Raw genomic sequence first — 19,832 nt, 5'->3', positions numbered from 1 at the left:
GCCACAAATGAAGGAGAGACTGTACAATATAATTTAAATGCAAATGCTTTTCTCCAAAAATAAATCAGCCATGGACAAAATCACATTCAGAAGTAACATTTTCAAATATTGCCAATGGTTTGATTACTGAGAAAAAAAAATAGACAGCTTCCCATTCTCTCTCAATAATCCAGACAGTAATCAAACTTTAGAGCACAACATTATTAATATTGTCGGTGGCATTTCAAGGGTAACATGCTCATGGTCCCAAATACTAAAATCATTAGTATTGAATATTTAATAATGATTTATTTAAAGTCTTCAATCCCCCCATCTTAAGAAAGTGTAAAATGGAATCATAAAAAAAAACAGCACAGGTGTCAATTCGGTTCTTCGTACATGTACCTGCTTCTTTGAAAATCCTATTCAAGTAGTATTCCTCCCCTGCTCTTCTTTCAACGTCCTGCAAATTGCTCCTTCAAGGATATACTTCATTCCCTTTTGAAAAGTTAGCAATTGTGCAGGGCGTTGGTGAGGCCACACCTGGAGTATTGCGTGCAGTTTTGATGTCTTTAACTGAGGAAGGATGTCCTTGCTATAGGGGGATTACAGTGAAGGTTTACCACGCTCATTCCTGGGATGGCAGGTCAGTTAATTCATTTAGGATTGTATTCATTGGAGTTTAGAAGAATGAGAGGAGATCTCGCAGAAATTTATAAAATTCCAACAGGATTAGACAGCGTAGATTCAGAAAGAATGTTCGCAATCGTGGGGGAGCCCAGACCTAGGGATCACTGAGGGTAAGGTCCTTTTAGGACTGAGTTGAGGAGAAATTTCTTCACCCAGACCGTGATGAATGAGTGGAATTCACTAACACTAAGTAGTTGAGGCCCAAACATTGTGTGATTTCAAGAAGAAATTAGATATAGCTCTTAGGGCTAAAAAGAGCCAAGGATCAGGGATACGTGTGGAAGGCCAGATCAGGATATTGAATCTGATGATCAGCCATGATTAAAATGAAAGGCAAAGCAGGCTCAAAGGGCCTACTCCTGCATCTATTTTTCACATTTCTATGTTTACCCTCTCTTAATGAGGGCACTTACTTTTATAAAGAAAAAGGTAGAATGAAAGCAGCTTTTGATGCTTTTCCCAAGTGTCTCTATTCTTGCTAAAAGCTCAAGTTTTCTATGCAAATCCATCGACTTTAATTTATTGGGTACTCATCCTGTTTTCTTAAAATAAAGCACAATAAATCAAAATAAAGGTTAAATTTAAACAGGTAGCATTAACTTATTTATTTGTTTTTATGCCAATTTTCTTCCCTCTCTTCTGCTCCAAATGCATTGACTATTTTCCACAGTGTGGCTCCATAAATGTGTGGCACATTGGAGTAATTTGCATTTAAATGTCTAATATTCATGTAAAGCTATTTGCCTCAGGCATCAAAGCTAACTCTGATCATGTCCACATTAAGCTGAAGTAACTGGAGAGTTCCTAACAGCATATGAGATCAGCTAACTCAAATCTTTCTGGCTTGTTTGGCTCAGCTATTCTCTGGAAGTCACTGAGCTTTCAGTACCTCAATTTTCTAATTTACTTTTGAGAAGCAAAAGTTCCAGCTAATAGGGACAGAACTGTAAACTTTAACTAATGAGGCCTTAATATCAGATTTTAAATTGTTGCAGAAAATTACCACTTATAACTTGCGAAGATTGGGATGCATCATTGATGAAACCTTGGATAGAATCATTGTTGGCATTGTCAGAATCATCCTCATCAGAGGACACATTTTCTGCTCCGTCCGATGAAAGTTCAGCCTCTTCATCAAGAAACTGTCGAGCCTCACGCTAACAGGAAAAACAACAAAACTACCACTAATTAACAATTAATTTCAAACAGCAATCCTTTGCCATTTCAAACTTGCATATTCACGCCAAGTAATAGAAAAGTTATGATAGCAGATTGGGTATTCCTTATAAGAATACCAGTATAGGGGTTTAATAATTTGAGGCATAGCATAAATCAGTGTGTGAATTGTACAATATTAAATTCTTCCAATGTGTGTAAATATGCAGAAAAAAGACAGCACATTATCTCTTTACTTGAAAGGGTTGAGAATATATTCTAGCTGATGTCACAATACAGTACCGAAGACATGCTGCATTGTTAGAGGCGCCTTCTTTTGGATGAGGTTTTAAAGTGAGGCCCGACCTGCTTAAGCAGGTGGATGTAAAAGATTTCAAGTGTAGGGAAGTATTCTTGTTGTCTTGGCCAGTCACAGAATTTAACTGGGCATGAATCCTTTTGGCGCTTTCTGGCATAGATTGGCTGTTGCCATTGCTTACACTTAAAAAGCAACTCACAGCTGTGAAACACTTTGGGATATTTTGAGGATATAAAAAGTGACATATAAATACCATTTTCTTATTGTTATGAATCTGCACAAACAATGAAACTGGAACGGGTGGCATGGTGGAACACTTTGCCGCAAGTTCACAAAATAAAATTCTCCACATAGAATAGAATAGAATCCCTACAGTACAGAAGACGGCCATCTGGCCCATCAAGTCCGCGCCGACCACAATCCCACCCAGGCCCTATCCCCATAACCCCTCCCATTTGCCCTGCTAATCCCCCTGACACTAAGGGACAATTTAGCATGGCCAATCAATCTAACCTGCACTTCTTTGGACTGTGGGAGGAAACCCACGCAGACACGGGGGGACTCAAGGCCAGAATTGAACCCGGGTCCCTAGCACTGTGAAGCATCAGTGCTAACCACTTTGCCATTGTATCACCCAAGGTGAATTCCTAAGTCAGGAAGGAACACAGAAACTGCTGGAACTAAATTAATTGCCTTCAGTTGCTTTATTACAGTACTGGTACTATATAAATGCAAGATGTGGTTGTAGTAGATGTACTGTGAAAATCACTTGTGTTCCAGGTTTAAAAAAAGGGCACCCTCCTCTACTTTGAATCTTTCCATCTTATTTCACCCATAACATTGTCATGGCTGAAGTAAAGTGACTACGTAAATTTTAACTAACACATTTATATAACATTAATGTCATAATTCAAGCTACTTGGTTTAGTTTTAGACCATTCACAGTAAGGTCGAGACTGTTACAGCAGCTGCTCAACTTCATTAAATAGTGCTTCATACAATAACAGAACACACATCAAAAACGCACCTACCTTCTTCCAGGAATGATGACGGTTGCTAGACAATTTAGCAACTTTATTATTCTTGGTCGAAGCTGCTCTAAAATCATCATCCTCACTGTCTGTGAACGCTAACTGAGAAATTAAATAATCCACAGATAAAGGCTTAGTTCCATTTCCTCACCCAAATGTTTAGCTGACATTTCAGTGGTTAATACAAGTGCCTAGCTGTGAACAAGGATATTTTGGCCTTGGAGGGAGTGCAGAGGAGGTTTACTAGGCTGATACCGGAGTTGAGGGGGTTGAGTTATGAGGAGAGGCTGGATAAACTAGGCTTGTACTCGTTAGAGTTTAGAAGAATGAGGGGAGATCTCATTGAGACATATAAGATGATGAATGGGATGGATAGGATAGAGGTGGAGAGACTCTTCCCGCTCACAAAAGACAGTAGGACTAGGGGGCACAGCCTCAAGATAAAGGGGGGGCGGTTTAGAATGGAGTTGAGGAGGAACTTCTTCACTCAAAGGGTGGTGAATCTCTGGAATTCTCTGCCCGTTGAAGTGGTGGAGGCTGCCTCGCTAAATATTTTTAAGACGCGGGTTGATGGGTTTTTGATAAGTGAGGGGATTAAGGGTTATGGGGAGAGGGCAGGAAAGTGGAACTGAGCCACGACAGATCAGCCATGATCTTATTGAATGGCGGGGCAGGCTCGAAGGGCTAGATGGCCTAACTCCTGCTCCTATTTCTTATGTTCTTATGTTCATGGAAAAATTGAACATCTTACTAATACTTGCAACGCAGTTGCATTTCCTATGTTTCAGAAACTATCACAGAACCAGTGCAGAAGGAGGACATTCAACCCATCAAGTCTTCACCGACTCATCAAAAGTACATCATAGGCACCGATTCATTTGTATGTGGATCAATGCGCTAACATATGATTTTATAATTGACTTGATGAGTCATGTCTGCTACTATTTCATCAGTGTTGGTGTTACGTAATTTTTCTTTTGAGTGGCACAGTGGTTAGCACTGCTGCCTCACAGTGACAGGGACTCGGGTTCAATTCCCAGCTTGGGTCACTGTCTGTGCGGAGTTTGCAGATTCTCTGTGTCTGCGTGGGTTTCCTCCGGGTGCTCCAGTTTCCTCCCACAGTCTGAAAGACGAGCTGGTTAGGTGCATTGGCCATGTTAAATTCTCCCTCAGTGTACCCAAACAGGCGCCGGACTGTGGCAACTACGGGAATTTCACAGTAACCTAATTGCAGTGTTAATGTAAGCCTTACTTGTGACTAATAAATAAACTTTATATAATTTCTTGCCTTTCAATACATGCAGTTGACTTTAAACTTCTCAACAAATCTTTACCTTTTTTAATCATTATATGTATGTCACACTCTCACACACACTCCATTAAAATTATTTACTTACATTAAGAATTTTCCTGGATTTCCGATTAGCCAATACAGGGGAGTCAAGCTCACTGGTACCAGTCACCTGCAACACAGGATAATTGCATAAAAATTAAATCCTTAATTACTACTTTTTAATGTATTAAGGGGATGTGACTATCACTGGCTTGGCCAGTATTTATTGCCTATCCCCAATTGCCCTGAGCTGAGTGATATGCCAGGCCATTTCAGAGGGTCTGGAGTCACAGATTAGGTAAGGAATGCAGACTTCCTTCCCTAAAAAACATTAGTGAACCAGATGGTTTTTATGACAATTGACAATAGTTTCATGGATTTTTGATTTGAGTTTTTTTTTCATTGAATTCAAATTTTGCCATTGTCATTGTGGGATTTGAACCCAGGTTCCCAGAACATTATCTCTGGATTACTAGGTCAGTGACAATGCCAGTACACCATCACCTTTTTCAAATTTTTAAGATGCCATCTGAATGAACTTTTAAAATGATGCAACTTGATGCCAATTATTTGGTGATTTACTCACCTCGGGCGACTCAAGAACACCAACTTTTATCCTTTTATTTGGTCTTCTGATAACGTCATCTTCGCTCTCACTGTTGCACACACCTGAGGAAAGAAATAATTTCCTACATATATAAGAACATAAGAACATAAGAAATAGGAGCAGGAGTAGGCCATCTAGCCCTTCGAGCCTGCCCCGCCATTCAATAAGATCATGGCTGATCTGTCGTGGCTCAGTTCCACTTTCCCGCCCTCTCCCCATAACCCTTAATCCCCTCTCTTATCAAGAACCCATCAACCCGCTTCTTAAAAATATTTAGCGAGGCAGCCTCCACCACTTCAACGGGCAGAGAATTCCAGAGATTCACCACCCTTTGAGTGAAGAAGTTCCTCCTCAACTCCGTTCTAAACCGCCTCCCCTTTATCTTGAGGCTGTGCCCCCTAGTCCTACTGTCTTTTTTGAGCGGGAAGAGTCTCTCCACCTCTATCCTATCCATCCCATTCATCATCTTATACGTCTCAATGAGATCTCCCCTCATTCTTCTAAACTCTAACGAGTACAAGCCTAGTTTATTCAGCCTCTCCTCATAGCTCAATCCCCTCAACTCCGGTATCAGCCTAGTAAACCTCCTCTGCACTCCCTCCAGGGCCAAAATATCCTTGCGCAGGTGCGGCGCCCAAAACTGCACACAGTACTCCAGCTGCGGCCTCACCAATGCCCTATACAGCTGCAGCAAGACCTCCCTACTTTTATATTCAATCCCCCTCGCTATGAAGGCCAGCATCCCATTCGCCTTCCTGACCACCTGCTGCACCTGCAAGCTGGGTTTTTGCGACTCATGCACAAGGACCCCAAGGTCCCTCTGCACCGTCGCCTGCTGCAGTTTTTCGCCACGTAAGTAATAGTCCTTCCTACCATTCTTCCTACCAAAGTGGACCACCTCACACTTGCCAACATTAAATTCCATTTGCCATTTCCTGGCCCATTCGCCCAGCCTATCTAGATCCTTCTGCAGACTCTCCACACCCTCCGCACAATTTGCCTTTCCCCCAATCTTAGAAACATGATTAATTATTCATCCTTTCTTAAAAAAAACTGATAGTAGAACAAATCTTTTCATACAGAGAATTAAAAGCATTGTTGCTTAATGTTCTTTTAACTTCGTTACGGACTGGTTAGGGGTCAGTAACTTTGTGTTTAAAACAGACAATCTGAAATCCCAGTTAACCCACCAGAAGAATAAAGTCACAAGATTCCACAGCTTTAAACAAACAAAATAAACTTTACTCTGCAAAGTCAGGACAGTAAAACAAACTACAATATCTAACATTGAAAATTAAGTATGAATTAAGGAGAAAATCATAGTCAAACACATCACACTGCATATTCAATGGCAGATGTGATTAAGTCATCAGTGACCACTGAGTCACAAAATCTCATTAAAACAATGTCTTCCTTACAAGGGATTTAACTCTTCACTTTTAAGGATCGTGTCTCCAAATTCCCTCAAAAGTCACGCCAACTCAAACAGCCTCAATGGTTCTTCACCTCCCAATGATTCAATTTCTCCTCCTGACAGTGTGTTCCACAGGATTCACGAAGCCACACTCTCGCTTCCAATTACTGGCACACTTTCACCTCTATCACAGGCTACTGGCTTCACTAAATTGGCATTGCTCCTGCATTTCTCCAAACTACAGTTTCCTGGTTGCACTGAGCTATAAAAGGCTCCCAGGGTTTCTCTGAGCCCTAACTGCCTGGTATGGAATTTGTGACCTTCAGCCACCTTCTTAGCTCCCCAGGGGCTTCCCCTGAGCCCTAACTGCCTGAAGCCTGCTAACAGCCTCCAGGGTTTCTCTCTGTGAGCTACGAGCCACAAGGGATCCAGAACTGCAACTCCCTCTCCAGCAAACACACAGACAAATTAATATCAGAGAACCTTCTTAAGCTCCACACATCTCCAGAGCAAACTAACCTTTCAGGGCTCACTAAATGCTTTTAAATTAATTTAGTTCTAAATCCCAAAACAATATTTTTTTTTTGCAAGCAATGTAGACATCATATATCAGCATGGTTGCTTTATGGCTCCAGCTCTTCTATTATGAAAGGTTAGACAGAATAAATAGAAGCAGTTTCCAACGGCTGAAGGATTTTTAACCAGGTGGCCCAGATTTAATTTCATTTAAACTGATTGACAAAAGAAGCAGAAGTGACATGAGGAAACATTTTTACATTAAGGCCAATTGGGATTTAGAATGCACTACCTCCCTAATTAGTGTTCAAAAAGAAATAGGGTAAATACTTGAAGCAAAAAAAAATTGGGAAAGAGCAGCTGGCGGGGTGGGAGGACTGACTGAATTTCGTTTTGAAAGAACTGACACAGATATGATGGACTGAATGGCCTCCTGTGCTGCACTATTCTATAGGACCCAAGGCACATCACTAAGGCACTCAACAGAAGCTATTGAGGGTTAAGAGGAGCGAGAGGGAAATAAGGGACCTGGAAAACGGGAAAAGAACTAGCTCCCATGATTTCTTTCCCTGTTCTTGTATGGGATACCAGACTTAATAACTTTTATACTTTCGGTCTCTAGTTATGATGAAGGTTTATTAAACACTGTTTTGACCTCAACTGGAGTAGTGTCCACTTCTGACAATGAACTTCAGGAAAGGTGTGAAGACATTAAGGAGTGGGCAGAAAAGATTTGCAAGAATAACTTGAGGGCTCAGTAATTTCAGCTGCAGAGGTTCACTGGCAAAACTGCATCTGTTTTCCTTAAAGAGAAGGTTGAGGGAGTTGATAAAAGGTGTTCAAAGTCATGAAAGGCTTGAACAGAGTAGATAGGGTGAAAGCCATTAGCAGGTGGGTCAAAAACTAAAGAGCATTATTTTAGGTTGAATGACAAAAGAAACAGAGGCAACATGGGGAGCAGCATTTCTTATGCAAAATGAATAGGATCTGGAAATGCATTGTGTGTTGTGAAGACAGATTCAGTTGCAGTTTTCAAAAAGGAATTGGATAATTACTGAAGAGAGAGGAATTGCAGAAGCAAAGGGAAATGGGATTAGTAGGGTTGTTCTATCAGACAGCAGCATGGGTATGAAGGGCTGAATAGCTGCCTGCAGTGTAAACTTTCTATCATTCCATAAACTAAATCTCACTAAAATGAGGAGGAAATAATAGCTAGATTCAAAGGGGTACTGAACTTAACCCATTTGAACAAGAAATCGTATTTTGGTCCCAATCACCTTCATACAGCCACATAACTCAGAATGGGTAAAACAGAGAAATTTATCACTCCCAAAGCAAGATGATGCTGGAAGTATTTTTTGGGTTCAGTTCATTATTATTTACAGATGGATCAAGTATGCAGAATCGTTGAGATAAAAGCAAAACACTGTGGATGCTGGAATCCGAAACAAAAGCACAGAAAATGCTGGGAAATCTCAGCAGGTCTGACATCATCTGCGGAGAGAGAACAGAGCCAACAAGTCTGGATGATCCTTCATCAGAGCAAAGAGCCAAGTGCCTTTTAGCTCTGATGAAGGGTCATCCAGATCAAAACATTGGCTCTCTCCGTTCTCCACAGATGCTGTCAGACTTGCTAAGATTTCCCAGCATTTTCTGGTTTTGATCCAGAATCATTGGTTACTTTGAACTCTGGAGCTGGCAGTAATTCAGAAATGTTCAAATGGGAATATACATTTTCAAGCAGCGAATATTTTGAACTCTAGAAAGATCAGGTGGTATGTCACAGGAAGCATAACAATGACTTGATTGTGAAGCAAAATTCCACATGGGGGTGCTTCACATCAGAATCTCTCACTGCAAAATGCAGGGACAGTGAAGAACGGTGTGTGCATTTCACAATGTAAAGGCAAAAAAGAAGAAATCCACATTTTCACAAAACGCAGTCCAACAAAATGATTTTAACAATAAAAATTTGAAATTTTAATAACAAAATTAGCTCAGTGTCAACCCAATGTTAAAAACCTAAGGAACAGAAACATTACACAATCATTAGGCGATTTGCAGGGTAAATACGTGGAGTTACGGGAAAGGGAATGAGTAGGATTGCTCTCACATCAGACTTGATGGGCTGAATGGCCTCCTTCTGCACTGTAGTGATTCTAATGATTATGTTGTTTTGGATGCCTCAGCATCACTCAATGCTGCATGAACTCAAGACTGCATGAACTGGGTCTTTATACTCATTTAGTTCTGTACATCCTAAAGATTATCTTTGCAACAAATGCAATTTGAAGAAAATTTCTAAGATACATCTCTGATGGGACAAGTGTTAATTAAGTCTCAAAGCCATTGCGGTAGTGTGCGAATAAAAATGATACTATAACAAGTAGTTGAAAAGGACACTGACCAACTGCAGTAGTTTCAGCTGCAAACCACAGACACACTATGTTAAAATTGACTTTTTAAAAAAAGGATTAAGTGGAAAGATTAGTTTACGCAATTCTACAGACTGGTCAGAAATAGAGGATCATTTTAGGGTAGGTTTTCCCTGTGCCTTGCTCATTAGTTAGCAAAAGTGACCAACACTCCATCCACCCCCTTAAGCATACATTTCCTCACACCCCCCGCCCCCCTCCCCCAATCCTTTGTGCATGGTAGTGTATATAATCTAAAAGCCACACTGCAGCAACTCACCAGGTCTCCTTGAACAATACCTTCCAAACCCACAATTTTCACAACCTAGATGAACACAATCAATAGATGGGTGGGAACAACATCACCTGCACGTTCCTCTCCAAGAAGAAAAAAAAACATTTACACCTGGTTTACTATTTCTCTCAATATTCCAAAATCATCAGCTTCAGAGAACATTGAAATTAAAAGGTTGGCTCCTCCTGTATTATTTCTCAGAACATTACTACTACCCCCAAGACCCCAGTGCTGCCTGTGCTATTTAAATTAAGCCAGATGGAACCGAGATTGTTTATGTGCACATCTGGATTGCACCGGCATGAGGAAATTTAGGCCACTGCATTTTAAAGCTGTGTTAATTTAGAAACCACAGCACTACCCCTAGCTTTATCTGTGTAAACAAAATGTTCTGTTTTCTCCTCCGCCAACTCCATAATCACAAAGGCAAAATTACTAAACAAAGCATTTCCAGCACTAATCTCTACCAGGCTTTCCACCTCACCACAATCATAAAAATGAACAAAACATTTCATCCAGGAGTCAATTCAGAAGGGAATGTCACCATGAATTAATCTGACCACATTCTAGGCAGCATTTTTAAACCAGCACACAAAACAGCACAGCCTTCTGAATGATCATAAAAGTATGGCATTGGAAATAAGCTGCAGTTTAATGAGTGGAACGTATGCGTGCTGAATTCAGCAGTGAATTTCAGTATGTTTGTATTAAAATACTCAGTTTGGTGTGATGAAAAATCTAGTTTAGAAGGGTTTCAGCTATACTGTAATGTTTTCATTTAGTTAAATATAAAAGCATCAGCTAAAGCTACAATTCTGGGTTCCACTGCAGAGACCTAACATTGAATTTAATGACTCCACTCAGATGCAAAAGTGGTCTTGTGCCACAGTGGGTAATATCCGTGCCTCTCAGCCAAAAGTTCCGCGTTCAGATCCCACTCCAGGACTTGGATAGCTAAGGAAAGAGCATCCAAAACATGGACAAACAAAACAGTTTTCAGAATCAGTCTGAAAATCCTTCTAACACACACCAATGGCAGATGCTATGACATACGAAAGTGTATGTTGCCACAGCAACTCAAGACTCCAAGTGAACTGCAACACCAGACAGCTGCCAATCCACATTCAATACACATCATTGGAGCTCATAGTGGAATTCTATCAACAGTTTAAGGTTTCTGAACTTTCTGCTTACCGTATGTGCCACTGCAGTGAGTTAGAAGGCAAGGTCTTACTGCCATTAAATATGACTATTTCAACCTTATTATTTGAAGCATTATAGGGGATTGTGCAAAATTAAAATTATGTAAGAATATGGGTGTTAAATATGAAGTGACTGAATTTATGTTAAGTATATTAAAAGAAGAGGGAGGCAATGGCCCAGTGGTGTAATCGCTAGACTACTAATCCAGAACCTCAACTAATGTTCTGGAGACCAGAGTTCGAATCCCACTATGGCGGAAGGTGGAATTTGAATTCAATTAAAAATAAATCTGGAATCAAGAACCTACTGATGACCATAAAACCATTGTCAATTGTCGGAAAAACCCATCTGGTTCACTGATGTCCTTCGGGAAGGAGATCTGCTGTCCTTACCCGGTCTGGCCTACATGTGACTCCAGAGCCACAGCAATGTGGTTAACTCTCAACTGCCCTCGGGCAACTAGAGATGGGCAATAAATGCTGGCCAGCCAGTGACACCCATGTTCCACAAGTTAATAAAAGAAAAGGCCACAAAATTAAAGTTTTGATACCACAAATGATGACAAGAATTCAAACCTGGTTTGTTTTTGCTGATGGACCTCAAACTGCATACCCAGCTTGAATCTTTGCTTCTCTTATTCATATTTCTCCTTGCCAATTTCCTCTCACCCGTTCCAAAGGCATGGGCTACCTGTGGGGTATGGTGTCCCGGTCACAACCCCCCTTTTGGTGCTTTATTCAAGTGGCCACTATTTATTTGTAACTTTGGCAGGCAGAGGTAGGGATCACAATTGAACCTAATCCTGACTATAAACTACATGCAGCATATAATTTTATAATACATGCACATATAGACATCCATAAGATGGTGAGCCCGGAGCAGGTATCCTGACTTCTGTTACCCTCAATAACCCAGCATCACGGAGGTCAAACTGTAAATCATTAAGGGTGAATTTGGCCACAGATAGTGCAGTGCAAAGTGGTTTACACTGCGTAATTGCAGCCTGAATTGGGAGTCAAAAACTAACCTGGCATTTGAAAGTGGCATTCCATTAAGGCTTAAACAGAAAGCAAACAGCTGACCTTATCAATAGAATTAATAAATCTGAACAATATCCAAGCACAACTTAAAAAATTCAAAACATACTTATGCTCAAAAGTTAAAATTATCTTACCATTTATTGGTGAATCAAGAATTCTGCGAAAAATATTCCGTTTGTTACGTGTAAAAGACATCTTCCCATGTTTTTCAGTAGTATTCAGAATGCTCCCAGAAGAATTAGGAGAGGATGTTGATTCAGACAAGATTCCCTTTTTAACCAAACCTTCTGAAACATTGCTTTGTGCAGGATTCTGAGAAATCATCAGATCATTTTTAAACAGTGGGTGAATAGAGGTCATATCACGGAGTTTGAGAGAAGATCCTTTCTTTTTTGGTGTTGCCAAGGATGCTAAAGCTGGTGAAAGGGCAGAGGTGGTCCAAAGTTCAGACTGACAAATTGGAGAAAGAAATGCAATATCTTGTGTTGTCAAATGTTTTTCATTATGATGCGAAGTTTCTGTTTTGTTTGGTTTTAAGGATAGTTGCTCCCAAGACTGTGGGGTTGAGCATTCTCTCAATGCTTCTGTTTTGCTTTTGCAAAATGCTTTTGCTTCTGCTTCAAATAACTTTGAAGTAACCTTATTGATGCAGTTTCCCCTAATCTGAGGAATGCATTCATCTATTTTGGTCTTTGTTATTTCTGTGCTGTCAGGAGGAGACTTGCCTACGGGATATTCTGAGAATTCAGCAGTTCTATTGTGAATGGTATCAGTTATTAACAAATCACCATTTCCATCTAAGTCTTCAAATGAAAATCCCAGATCAAAGTTAACAGCAAATAGTTCATCTGAACAATTGTACATGTCGCCATCATTGACAACTGGTCTATGCTGGCCAACATATGAATTTTCACAAAGCATTTGTTTGGGAAGTGATTTATGCAAAAGTGGCCTGCAATTTACATCATGTTCAATTCCTCCATTTTTCAAACTCTTATTAGCAATTGCTTGAGCATTTTGCAGTGGTTCATTCAATACAGTGGAATGTCTCACCAGTTCAGCCACATCCTGTAGGATTGCACAACTTTTGTGGCCAGGAACACAAACAGCTGAAGAGCCATCAAGTGATGGTTCATCTTCTAACAAAGGCAAACTCTTCTCGCATACAAATGGCACATCATTTATAAAATCCTTGAGAGTTTTATTGCTTCTGTTTTTGTCAGTATCAGTTGAATTATCACAGTGGTATAAAGGATCACATAATTCTTTTTGGTTTACACTTGATTGAGCTTCATAATCTTGATCCAAGTTTTCTTCAATATTACTATCAAATAAATCATCCCAGGAAGGACTGGATCCTGCATTAACGTGGTCACCAAAATCCTCAGGCTCTCTGCCAGGCACTAAATCTGCTGGTTTAATATTAGTTGATGGTGAACACCCAAAGAATTGATTGTCACCTTGGTCACGTTTTAAGATGTTTTCTGTTGAGAATTCTGAAATATTTGTTTGCCTTTGATTTTCTTCATAATTTCCTTCTTTGCAAAAAGAAGTCATGTCTAACGAAGGAGGAGATGAAGCAAGAAATGATGTTACTGTTTCCAAAACCATTTTCACACCATTGGGAACTTGCGCTAGTGAATCATCATTAGGATGTTCAAACTCTGGTGAGTTAGGATGCCAGGTACTTCCTGGATTTATGTTTGAGGATTTGTGTTGTGGACTATGACCTTGAGTTGAAAGAGAGTTTGCCAAATAAAACAGTTTAGACAGATTTGTACCATTAATTGAAGTTTCATTATTTAGACCACTGTAACCCAAATTGACATTATTTGATTCATGGTACTTGGAAAACAGGCCTTGTGTTAAAGCTACTAACTCCCTTGTTGTATAATCAGATACTGGTTCACACTTGTGCAATTCTTTGTGTTCTTTCTCTCTTCTGTCAATGCTTTTGCACTGAGCATTTGCCAATTCACTTGCAGCAGAACCTATTTTCATGGGACTCTGTAAAACTTCCCTCATATCAGACCCACTAAACCAAACTTGCGGTAAATCATTATTTATGTCCACTTCAATTTCTCCCTCCAGCTGATGGATCTGTTTGCCTGGTTTTGATAAATAGTCCTTAGTGGCATGTGCAGCTTCTTCCTCTTGATAATCCCTGGAAATATAATGCGGAGGCTTCTGTACTTCTTTGGTCTTTGCAGTTTCAGGACAAGAGGGGGGATGTTGCATCTTTGTCTTTGTAATTTTACTTGTGTTATAAAGGGAGCATTCCTCATCTTCATGCGTTAATTTGCGAAAAATGTTATTTTGTTTAACACCATTGTTTATACATTTCCTTCTGTCACATCCAGGCTTCATTAATTTAGCCATCTTATGTTTAGCCTGATTTTTTGCTCTGGAAGTAGGTCCAACTTGTGGTTCAAATACATCATCCATATTTAAATAAGACATAAAATCCAATGAACAGCTGCTGTCATTCTGTAAAAGAAATAGGAATTATTAAAGGCAGAATTAAGCACCTAAAATTAACCTTATTTTGAAAGAGTATAAAAATACAGGTATCAAATTTTTAAGTTGTACATTAAAACTCACCACTATGACATTCTGGGGACCTGAGTTCAAATCCCACCACAGCATATGGTGGAATTTTAATTCAATAAAAAAAAATCTAGAATTAAAAATCTACTGATGACCATGAAGCCACTGTCGATTGTTGTAAAAAACCCATCTGGTTCACTAATGTCCTTTAGGAAGGAAATCTGCTTCTTGGTGTGAGAACTTGGTCTGGCCTACCTGTGACTCCAGAACCACAGCAATGTGGTTAACTCTCAACTGCACATCCAAAGGGATAGGCAATAGATGCTGGCCAGTCAGCGACACTCATGTCCCACAAATGAATAAAAAAAAATGGTGGCCCTCAGGGGAGGAAAACAGCAACAAATATAGACTTCTGTAAAATGTTTTATCATTATAAACAGCCTGTGTTTTGTCATCAGTTCCTGTTTTCTAGCAGTCATAGCCTAACCTTATGACATAACTCCATGTTTAGAATCAGCATCTTACAGATCAGGGTAACATCAGAGTCATTTAATTCTGAAGGGTCTCAGTCATTCTCTGATTCAGACACCAGGATACCCAATTAGGTTTAGGTTTTAAAAAAAGCTAAAAGCAATGGTCAGAGTGGGTCAAGAAACAGGACCTGAACAATAGCTAAACTGAACGAAGTACTGAATCATCCCTACATTATGCACCATCTCAATGAGGATAATAGATGGATAGGATTGATGCTATTTGAGGTTTAGGCTTGAACTACTATATAGCATTTGCTTCACACAATGCATGTACCTAGTAGTCACTTTGCAATATATAACATTTAATGTCCCTGTTGAAGCTGTTTCATGATGAACAACTCCCTAGCACTACCAGAAATATGCAAGTTGTTTTAATCTAAACCATTATCATGCAAGTCTGTACTAAATTTTGCCATTTGTTTTGAGTTTTAAACCCTACGACCCATCTATTACCGTTACCACCTATTTTCCTCTCTAACGTGACCTGCCAGAATCCTCATCTCAATACCAGGTCACAGAGATACTCTCTAAACAGAGAATTCCACAGCTGGCACCACCAGTCCCATTCAACTATCGCACCAAAACATGTGTTCAAACTTCTCTCCAAATCTTTATCTTCAAAAATGTTTTACTATTGCTCATTTGTTTCCTCAGCTAAGGGAAGTTTTATAAGCTAAAGGAATCTGATAACAAGAGATTATGTCCAACATGGGGTGAACCTTGGTTAGGCCACATTTGGAATACTGTGACTCATATTATAAAGGATACAGAAACATTGGGTTGGTGCAAATAGGTTTTCCCAGGATGATACTAGAATGGCGAAGAAAGGCTGAACAGCCAGAGGCTCTCTCACACCAGAAAGGTGGAGAATCTCCTGATAGAAATTCTCAAGGTAATGAAAGGATTAACTGAGTAGACGTAGAAAAAATGTTTCCACTTGTGGGGAATGGGCACATATGAGAATCAGTCACTAATTGAAAGGATGAGGGGATTAGTCAGTCACTAATTGAAAGAATGAGGGGGATAAGTCAGCCACTAATTGAAAGGATGGGGGGAAAACAGGTGTTGGATATTATATCAAAAAAAGTTTAAATTCTTGTATGTTTATCATCTCTATTTATCAAAGGGTTTGAAAAACATTCAGTTCAGTCTGTGAGGCAAGCTCTCAGCTGCAAGAAGACACCTCAAGGGCACAATCAGACAGGGGCTAGTTCCCAGGCAGGATATCATGTGTTAGATTTCAAGGTCTGTAAAAACAACGTGGGGTTGATCAACCATCTACTCTGACAGCTAAATCATCTTGAGGAGGCAATTCATTAAGCACTGGGAAAACTGGACAAGAGAACATAATTGATGTCCACAAGCCAGATACACAAGTTATGTTAAAAATCAATTGTAGCTGGTGGTAAATCAGAATAGATAACACGTTCTCACACTGAGCGGATATTATGTTCAAGTAGACGTGCACATGTTGCAATTGGTCAATTATATTCGTACTTTAGGCATGATATAAACCGAACTGACAGTTGAGTGTGGATATAGAGAACTCCTGTTTCAAATGTACATCTTTTGATTAGCATGCTAATTTCTTGTAGCTGAATCTCAACTATAAATTTTGAAAAATTCTTGAATCAGGGCTCTCCCTGGTGAGCCACTGGTCGGAGAACTGGACTTAGTCGATACTATAGTTTGCAAGAAAGGCTTCAATTAAAACTCCAACAATCTTAATCTGGTTTTCTCAAGAGTGAGAGGGTAAAGTCACTATAGCCAAATAGCTGCATTTTTCACTTGAACACAAATAAATTCAATAGGGAATACAAGAGAAATGTCTTCACTCAAATAATAAGGGACAAACTACAAGGAGTAGTAGTTGAGATAAGTAATATTTATCAGAAATGAGATAAGCACATGGAGAATAGAAAGTATAGAAGGATATGCAGCAGGTCAGCTTAAATGAACTAGGGTGGGAGAAGGCTCATTAGAACATACATGCCAGTATAGGGTCCTTTAGCTGAAATGGCCTTTTTTCTAACCCTACCTCAGTGTATGCAGCCTTGGGTCTCACATGTATCCATTTTCCTATATGCTCAGCAAAAATAATTTTAGGATATGAAATATCTGATAAGAATCCTGAAGCCAATTTTTGTGTCAAACTAAAAGGTAAAAGATGAAAACTTCTACTTTTCTACTGTGGGATGTGTGATAATTAACTATTGCTAACAGGAAAATAACAAGACTTGCCAGATTACTTTGATTTCTTAAAGAGATAATCCAAATATCCCACTCTAATTCAGTTGCAACGCCAGCAGCTTTTTAGGGAAGACCAAGCTAGTCAGGTCCTAAAGAATAATAGCTGCTAAGACTGGGATTGCGCAGATGGTGAAGGAACCAACATGAGGGAAAAACATATTTGTCGTCATCCTCACCAACCTGCTTACTGCAGATGCATCTGTTTATGACAGTATTAGATGACCACGACACAGTACTTGTGGAGACAAAGTGCTGTCTTCACATTGAGAATAGCCCCCATCTTGTTGCATGACACTACAATCATGCTAAATGGGATAGACTTCAAACAGATCTGGCAATTCAAGACTGGACATTCATGAGGCACTGTGAGTCACCAGCAGCAGCAGCATTGTACTCAACCACAATCTGCAACCTCGTGACCCACCAATTTCCTCACTCTACCATTCCTCAAAGCCCAGGGGATCAACGCTGGTGCAAAGAAGAATGTAGGAGTGCATGCCAAGAGCAACACCAGGCATACTTAAAAATGAGGTGTCAGCCTGGTGACGCTACAGCATAGGTCTACTTGTGTGCCAAACAAGAGAGCAGCAGATAATAGAGCGGAGCAATTCCACAACCAACTCTGCAGTCGTGCCACATCCAGCCATGAACAGTGATGGACAATTAAAGAACACACTGGAGGAAAAGGCTCCGCAAATATTCCCATCCTCATATTTGGAGAAGCCCAGCACATCAATGCAAAATATTTGACTTAAGTATTTATAAGAATCTTCAATCCGAAGTGCCAAGTGGATGATCCATCCCAGCCTCCTCTGGAAGTCCCCAGAATGATGTGGAGATGCCGGCGTTAAGCTGGGGTAAACACAGTAAGAAGTCTCACAAACCTGTTGGACTTTAACTTGGTGTTGTGAGACTTCTTACTGTGGTCCCAGAATCACAGACTGACCGATGTCAATTAATTTGATTCACTCTACGTGATATCAGAAAACAGCTGAAGGGACTGGATACTGCGAAGTCTATGGGCCTTAACAATAGTCCAGCAGCAATACTGTAGACTTCAGAACTTGCCAGCCCCTTGCCAAAGTTGTTCCAGTACAGCTTCAACATTGACATCTACTGGCAATGTAGGAAAAATGCCCAAGTATGTCCTGTTAACAAGAAACAGAAACACAACCCAGCCAATTACTGCCCGATCATTCTACTCTTGATCATCAGTAAAGTGGCAAAAGAGGTCATTATCAGTAGTACGTACTCGGCAATAACCTACTCACAGATACTAAGTTTGGATTCCACCAGGGTCAGGCCCAACTATCTTCAGCTGGTTCGTCAATGATCTTCCTTCTATCATAAAGGTCAAAAGTGGGGATACTTGCTGATGACTACACAATGTTCAGTACCATGAGGTGAACGATCACCACTCTCGACTCCTCAGATACTGAAGCAATCCATGTCCATTTGCAACAAGATCTGGACAATATTCAAGTTTGGGCTGATATAGTGGTAAGAAATGTTTGCGCCACACACTGCCAGGTAGTGACCGTCTCCAAAAGAGATGATCGAACCCTTGCCCCTTGATATTCAATGACATTACTATTGCTGAATCTGCCCACTATCAACATCCTAGGGATTACCACTGACCAGAAACTGAACTAGTATAACCATTTAAATACAGTGGCTATCAGAGCAGGTCAAAGGCTAGGAATTCAACAGTGAGCAACTCACATCCTGACTCCAAAAAGCTCATCCACTATCTACAAGGCACGTCAGGAATGTAATGGAATATGCTTCACTTGCATGGATGAGTGCAGCTCCAAAAACACTCAAGAAGATTGATACCATCCAGGACAAAGCATCCCACTTGATTGCTACCCCTTCCACAAACATTCAATTCCCCACCACCGACAAACACTGGCACCCTGTATACCGTTTACAAGATGCACTGCAGGAACTCACCAAGGTTCCACAGGTAGCACCTTCCCGGAAACACCACCACTTAGAGGTTGCCTCCAAGTCATTCACCATGCTGGCCTGGAAATGAAATATATCACCATTCCTTCACTGTTACTGGGTTAAAATCTTGGAATTTGCTCCCTAATAGTGTTGTGGGTGTACCTACACCCCAGGGACTGCAGTGCATCAAGAAAGCAGCTCACCACCACCTTCTGAAGGGCAAGTAGTGATGGGCAATAAAGGCTCTCATTCAAAAAATCTGAATCACAAAAGTACATCCGTCATGTCCCTGTCTCCACAAGTTTATTTCCTTTCTATCCTTGATGCCCCCACCATTCTTTTAGCTATCCTTATGCTTTTAATACTTTAACTATAGAATTTTGAGTTCCCTGTTGTCTTACCTTCTAATCTTTTCTCTCTGGATTTCTTAAATTCCTTTCCAATTTCTCCCTGCACTCTGTATTCTGCCTGGTTTTTGATTGCATTCTGTACCTGATTCTTTGCATTTAACGGCAATAGTGTTGTTAGCTGACTTCTTATGGTTAGTGAAGCATAT

General features: G+C 40.2%; 1 protein-coding gene across 3 annotated transcripts in view; it reads right to left on the bottom strand.

Moving 5' to 3' along the window:
• The window catches only part of fancm (FA complementation group M), a 118,764-nt gene that overhangs the window by 8,989 nt on the left and 89,943 nt on the right, over window positions 1-19,832 (bottom strand). For all 3 annotated transcript variants that reach the window (XR_013888548.1, XM_080202466.1, XM_080202467.1), the window contains exons 14-18: window positions 12,131-14,483; window positions 5,094-5,176; window positions 4,572-4,637; window positions 3,175-3,276; window positions 1,673-1,826 (exon numbers count right to left, since the gene is read on the bottom strand). Coding sequence is in view for 2 of the 3 variants with exons in the window: in XM_080202466.1 (XP_080058592.1) it covers window positions 1,673-1,826; window positions 3,175-3,276; window positions 4,572-4,637; window positions 5,094-5,176; window positions 12,131-14,483 (2,758 nt within the window). In the remaining variant the exon portion in view is untranslated. The remainder of the gene's footprint in view (window positions 1-1,672; window positions 1,827-3,174; window positions 3,277-4,571; window positions 4,638-5,093; window positions 5,177-12,130; window positions 14,484-19,832) is intronic.

Source organism: Carcharhinus amblyrhynchos, chromosome 14 (assembly GCF_965287045.1).
Source record: "Carcharhinus amblyrhynchos chromosome 14, sCarAmb.v2.hapA, whole genome shotgun sequence".
Taxonomy (NCBI): domain Eukaryota; kingdom Metazoa; phylum Chordata; class Chondrichthyes; order Carcharhiniformes; family Carcharhinidae; genus Carcharhinus; species Carcharhinus amblyrhynchos.
The sequence above is the reverse complement of the archived record's forward strand: the minus strand, read 5'-3'. Positions and strand labels throughout refer to the sequence as shown.